Source organism: Chrysochloris asiatica, unplaced genomic scaffold (assembly GCF_000296735.1).
Source record: "Chrysochloris asiatica unplaced genomic scaffold, ChrAsi1.0 scaffold00125, whole genome shotgun sequence".
Lineage (NCBI taxonomy): Eukaryota > Metazoa > Chordata > Mammalia > Afrosoricida > Chrysochloridae > Chrysochloris > Chrysochloris asiatica.
Genome location: NW_006408643.1, coordinates 1,326,240 through 1,332,759, shown reverse-complemented (window position 1 = coordinate 1,332,759; position 6,520 = coordinate 1,326,240). Strand labels below are relative to the sequence as shown.

At 48.2% G+C, this 6,520-nt stretch overlaps 1 protein-coding gene across 3 annotated transcripts in view; it reads right to left on the bottom strand.

Moving 5' to 3' along the window:
• Nucleotides 1-6,520, bottom strand: part of HNRNPM (heterogeneous nuclear ribonucleoprotein M) — a 35,573-nt gene that overhangs the window by 4,688 nt on the left and 24,365 nt on the right. For 2 of the 3 annotated variants that reach the window (XM_006868876.1, XM_006868875.1), the window contains 2 exons: nt 5,539-5,583; nt 5,015-5,092 (listed from right to left, as the gene is read on the bottom strand). In XM_006868876.1, the coding sequence (XP_006868938.1) occupies nt 5,015-5,092; nt 5,539-5,583 (123 nt within the window). The remainder of the gene's footprint in view (nt 1-5,014; nt 5,093-5,538; nt 5,584-6,520) is intronic. The other variant, XM_006868877.1, reaches the window with a different exon arrangement.

Below are 6,520 nucleotides of genomic sequence, written 5' to 3'. Positions count from 1 at the left end.
CATTTACAAAGACTGAAAATTTGAAAGGGAGATGTAGGGGTGGAGAGATACACAGACAAACTTATTCTACTGGAAAAGCACAGGAGGAATCCTGGGTGTGGAGACCCAAGGCTAGGGTGTAGACTGTTCTGGGGGCCATGGTCCAGGCTGCAGGATATCCTGGGAGCACCCAGCAACAGGAGGGCCACACTCCAAGCCAGTGGGCGGCAGCGGTCCAGGCTCTCCTGAGGAGAAAGACACGGTCTCCCTCTGGACCTCTGGCTCCATGGATGGAAAACTGCACTCCTGCACCCATGCCCACCCACTCCAACCAATGCTGATGGTTGTTGTTGAGAAAACGAGAACTGAGGTTCCAAGACAGCCAATGGCACTCAGTGCATGGTTCAGGGCTGAGCCCGCCGGCTCCAACTGAAGTGGCCATGTGACAGTCAGTGACAGAAACATGAATGCTCCCCATACCCACGTAACGGGTCCAAAACTGCAACAAGCTGCTGCTTGCCACAAACAGCTTGCAAATGTACCTCATATTCTTTGGTATCATCTTGTCAAAGGTTTCTTTAGAGCTGTTTACTATGCAGAAGACACCCATATGCACCTCCTCTGGTTGTAAAGCACACTGGACAACTTGGACACTAGTCACAGAGCACAGCCACAGTGTGACTATAACCATCAAGGAATGGAAACAGACTGCTAGTCTGGGAACAAAGACTAGTCCCAGGCGGGTCCTCAGAGGCTGGTAGCCTGCTCCCTACTGATCTGAAGAGAAAGTCTCGTCATGGGCATCCACGGGCCTTGTTTCAATGACGTCCAACTCTGCTCTCCTCTCCTCTCCCCTTCGACTGTCCTTTCAGCTCCAGGTTCTACCTCGCACGCCTCTTCTCATTCCTACCTCTTGGGTCCAGGCCCAGCCTCCTGCATGCAGTTTGCTTGAGTTCCTGCTCAAATCCAGTGCTCTCGGACCATAAGATGTCCAGTCACTGCCTGGAGGAGCACTTTCCCAAGTCTTCCAGAAAACCAGAGCATTTGGGTGGCTATCCTAGGGCCAGGGTACCCTCCCCTGGACAATGAATGAACTGCCCTCTGGTGCTGTCCCCAGCCTCTCTCAGCATCACATCTTCCCCAGCTACACAGCATTATGTATGACTCCTTGTGTCCTCAAAGCATGAAGACAGTTATTTGCACCAAGTGTCCAGGTCTACTGACTTGCAGGACAGGCAGGCAGTGCTAGCCAAGGTAGCACTAAAATGATTCCAAAGAGGCCACACAGATAAAAAGCTGCAAGAAGTGAAGCTGAGAAACCAACCCAGGCAACTACTCATAATGCCGGACTCAGATGTGGTGTGAGGTGGAAGCCTCTGAGAAAAGGAAAAAACAACTACTGTCCATGAAAGCGAGTCACAGAAACAGACAACTGCACCTGTCAAAGGCAACAACTCGTGACACAGACCGGCTCTCCCAGCTTTCGCAGAACATTGCACTAAGGCCATTTTTACTAATGGACAAGAGAGCAAGAGCTCCAGGCCCAGCAGACCCTTCCTTCCAGGCCTTTCCGATTGCTGTGATAAGGAACCTCACTGGCAAGAACGCCATGTGTGCCTGCAGGTGGCAGAGGCCTGGAGGCACAGCAATCAATGTCAAGTCTTGGTCTTCTTGCCATTGTTGCTGTTAAGTGTCATCCAGTTGGTTCGGATTCATAGCAACCCTGTACAGGGTTTCCAAGGAGCAGCTGGTGAACTTGAACTGCTAACTTTGCAGTCCAGTGCATTAACCCACAGTGCCACACCAGGACTCCTTCTCGCCATAGGTATTCACAAACCCGTATTTGTGACCAAATAATAATTATGTTAAAACATTCCTTTAATATCCTAACATTCCAAGGTGTAAAAACAGAATAACATGACGATCAAAATCTGATCAACTCTCTCACAGAGCTATAAACTCACCTCAAAAACAACTTTCCACACTACTCGCTCCACACAGGAGAAGCAGGCTGAGTCTCACAAACATTTACCAACACCAAGATCCACAATAGCCAAAGCAAAGCCACCACCAAAAGCGCCTGTGAACTAGTATTGTCCACCGAGTCTTACAATGCCAGCAAACCTCTCCTTTGGGAAGGCGCGTTTCGACACCTTAGTGGTTACTAAGAGCAGCAAAGCCCACCTGTTACCTGGCACACACAGCACCTAGCCTAACAAAGTCTCCTCAAGTCTAGCATGAGCTCGAGAGCCACAGTGCTACACGAATGCCACGTTCCAAGTTCCCACAGCAACAACCTTATTCTGTACCAGTCATAGAAAAACCATTTACAAAGACTGAAAATTTTTTTTTTTAATCAGTGCTATTGACAGCAATGAAAATTTAAAAATTAAAGGACCAAAATGTTCTATCTAATTTTTTTCAAACCTGAGAAAGACTCCCCAACACCCAGGGTGAAACTGCACCCCCCAGGACTAGACCCAACCCATGTGGGGCCCGCCCCCTGGTGTGTTCTTACCCATTCCTCTGCCAAGGAAATCTCCAAAGTTTCGAGACATTCCCATCTCATTTCTGGCAAAGTCTCTCAAATCCTCCATCCTTGTGGAAAAAACAGGACCCTAGGCCTTGCCGGGCACGCTAACATTTCAAAGGCAGTAAACCTAAACTAGACACACCAGAGCCACCAAGTTCTACAGGGAACTGCTTCTCAGCCTAACTTACTCCCTGCAAAGAGGAGAGCAATCACGTCATGCAAATCATATCTTCATTCCCCAAAGAAAGGACCCACCAGATCTTAACTTAGATTCCAGATCCACAATGGGATCCGACCACAGCCCCAGGTGGCAGCCGCCATACCAACCCATGCAGCAGAGGAGCCTGCTGCAGACAGAAGAGCAGGCGCAGCAAACAGCACCTAGTTGGCACTGAGCACACACGTGTGCTTTCTGAGCAGCAGCATCTCACCAATTAGACTCCTCACACTCAGACACAGCCCCCAGTCACCACCTCCTCCTCCCCAACACAGAAACAGAGGCACAATCGTTTTGGGACCAGGCCACACACCTGCTAAAGGGGAACACAGGGGTAGGACCCAGACCTGGCTCAATGGCCGCTGGTCCTACACACAAACACGTCCGAGGAGAAGCTACACAGGCACCCACCTAAGAAAAGCTCTGTCTACAAACAACTGGAGTGCTCTTCTCCTCTGCTGACTTTAAAGAAACCAAAGCTCCGCTGTGGCTGTGTCTTTGTCTCCCAGGTGGACTTGTGTTGTACTCCGTGGCATCCCATCCACCCCCACCAAGCTATCCTCAGAGAAAGAGTGCAGTCACAGTTGACAATAATGGAGGGTCAACGCTCAGGGGCAGTGGGCAGGGCCCAACAGCAGCTCAGAGAGGCTCATGGGACCCCAAGTGGCTGTATTCTTCCCTTTATTTTATGCCACTCTTCACATAAAAGATCTCTGCAGGCACTCGCTCACACTGTCACAGCCTCAGAGCGCATCTTCCCAACTGTCCACAGGACCCCAACCTTCTCTGGAAGAAAGCCTAACCCCCAACTGTTCAACACTGCACCTAATCAGTCCGCCTCTGTTGAAACTGGCCAATCTTTCTAGTAAGCATTTCCACAGCCGCTCCACCACGACTCTTCCAACAACTGGATACCCACCCTGAGTCTATCAATCATGTCATCAGCACCTAGTTGTCCAGGATCTCTGTTCCATTCTCTTCCCTTGGTGTTTTCAGTCTCTGAGAGCCTGTGCCTTTCTCAGAGCAGGTCACTGTTCTCTGCCACAGCTCCCACACCTCAGAACATGTAAGAGGAAGCAGACTCCAGAGCATCGGAGCTGGACTGGGACCTATCTCGATTCAGTCTGCCTGAATGACTGACCACTACGCCAGTTATCGAGAACTCTGTCCACCCGGTCCAATTCGGCTTCCTGTTCCCACCGACTTCCAAATGGCAGCATTCCACACCTACCAAACACAACTACTGAGTTCTGAATAACATCTTACACTCTCACTCTTTAGTAAACCTGTGGGTGTGTAAGCTGCAGACAAGCATCACTGGAGACTCGGTTCTTTGTCCAGGGTGATGGCGGGCATCCCACATACAGAAGCAACAAACGTTTCTCCCAACATGCCCTGTTCCCTGGGAGGTTCTGCCTCAGGCACCTCTCAGAGAGGTGGTGACAGCTGATCTACTGAGGGACTTCTTGCTTTGTGTCAAATAACATACAGGGATCTCACAATGAAAGACTTGCACTTTCTCACCATACTCTACAGCCCTGCTGGGTGTTATTATGCAAAGTAGGACTGCTTCATCATTAAGGGCTAGGATCTTGAGCTAGATGGCTTGAATTCAAATTCTGACACCGCCAATTACTAGCCCATGAACTCAGGAAGTCCACCGCTGTGATTCAGTTTCCAATGAAATGGGAATACCAGTACCTGTCAGGCATGTGATTCTGCCAGGACTAACACATTGCTACCACTAAGGTGAACGATGTCACCGTCACAGTTCTGTGAGGAGCTTGGGAGGGCTGCAAGATTGACATTGTGTAAATCCTGTAAAAGGAATCCCGTCTGATTGTCATATTGTCTCGACCACACTCCCACACTCAGAGCCATCAGACCAAGGACTCGGCCCTCACAGCACTTCTCCTGGGGAGGCAGGAACACCAGCACCCCCAGAGAAGCATGACTTGCTGGCACTTAGAGATGGTCTTCCAAATTGCATGAGATACAAGATAACTAGCACAGATGGCCACATGAGCTTCCAGGAGTGGAGGCAAGCTTTCCATTTCTTGTTTTCCTTGGACAATCATTGTGGGACTTGGAAGTCCATGATATCAAGAGTTCAGTGACTATGACTAGCTTTACTTTTGGAATACACACTAATGGTTGCACTGCTATTTCAGACAACTCAGAGACATCTGATTCAGTGTGAAATCATTTCTAAATAGTGGGCCTACAGCTTAGAAGGTCTCCTGCAAGCTAAGCACCAGCAAAGGGGAACCATATGTGATTCTTACCATTTATTCTGCCCATGTTCATTCCAGATCCAAATCGGCCCATGTTTTCCATGCCACCACCAAAGGGCCCCTCCATGCCTGAAACAGAAGTCAGCAATTTAGCACCATCCTATGTGTAGGAACATCAGGGAGAGAAGCGTCAGCACGTGTTCCGTCTTGGGCATTTTCTGCCAGGAGCTTACCAAGTTCAGGACATTTGAAAAACAACAATGCTGCTGCCCTCCTGACAGAATAATGACTTTCTTAAAACAGACAATCTGTCCCAGCCCCTAAATCAATACGTAAGCAAAGAGCCATCCAGAGAGGCAAGTGATCTGCCCAAGGTCACAGAGCTCATGAGTGAAAAGGCCGGGATCAGAAGCCAGGGCACCACTGGAAGGCCTTTAAAGCAACCTCTAAACTAAAACTAAATGGTTTGGGAACCAAAGCCAGAATTTCATGCAAAACTTAAAGAGGGGGAAAGGGAGGGGAAAAAAAGCCACACCTAAAAAGCAATTACATTTGGACTTCATTAAATTTCTTACCTCCCATTTTATTTATTCCAAATCCTATGCCTTCCATTCCCATTCCTTAAAAAGAAAAAGTCAATGCAAACTAAAATTATATCAAAGCCGTAAATGTATGACCCTAAATGCACAGGAAATTCCAACCCAACAAATGAACAAAAATGTCTCTGATGATGAATATTTTTAATTAAAAAGAAAAATCACATTACAAGGAAAAAAAAAACTATTTTAAGCTTTTAACAAAATGGTCGTCATGTGATTCAAAATTATGTAGAATCCACGTTATAATACAGTAAATGACCAAGCTGGACAGTATAACCATACATGAAACAGAATCATTCTTTTACAAGCTTATTTTAGGGAACTTGTGGAATAAAAAAAGCCTTTTATAAAGCAAAATCCTCCAAATAAAAAGCAGTTCTTGAAAATACTGAGGTTTCCTCACCTCATCGCTGCCCCAGCCTTTATAATTAGCCGTAGGTGCCAGAGTGTGTGAGCAGAGTTGTGGGTCTGAGCCACTGAGCCCTGAAGGGGTGGCCCAAAGGGCAAGGACCTTGAGCCAGTCCCAAAGTTTACTGAAGGGCTGACAGGATATAGTGGGGAACCCATCTTACAATCCACAGGGTTCTTCCAGAAAAAGTCCTAACTCTGAGGTCAGAAAATGAAGATTCCCTCTGTTAGTAGAGAAGTACGGCTTTGTGCAGAAATGAAAATCCTCAACAGCCAAGTGTAAAGTTTATTCTACACGTCACAGCGCTCCCTAACTAGCCTCCCTTGGCTTCTTGAACAAAAACATCATGGGCCTCCTGTTGACAACTGTGCTGCCGGGGGCCATCCAGACCTTCTGCATCTGTGGAAGCCAGGGCTCTCCACACTAGGTAAAGGCCCCAGGACCCCGTGGCCATGCAGTGGTCCCAGACCCGAGTCTCTGGGACTGACGGACAGTGTGACCTTGAGCAAGACCAGCTCTCTGGCTCACCACCTTTTACTGAATGAGAAA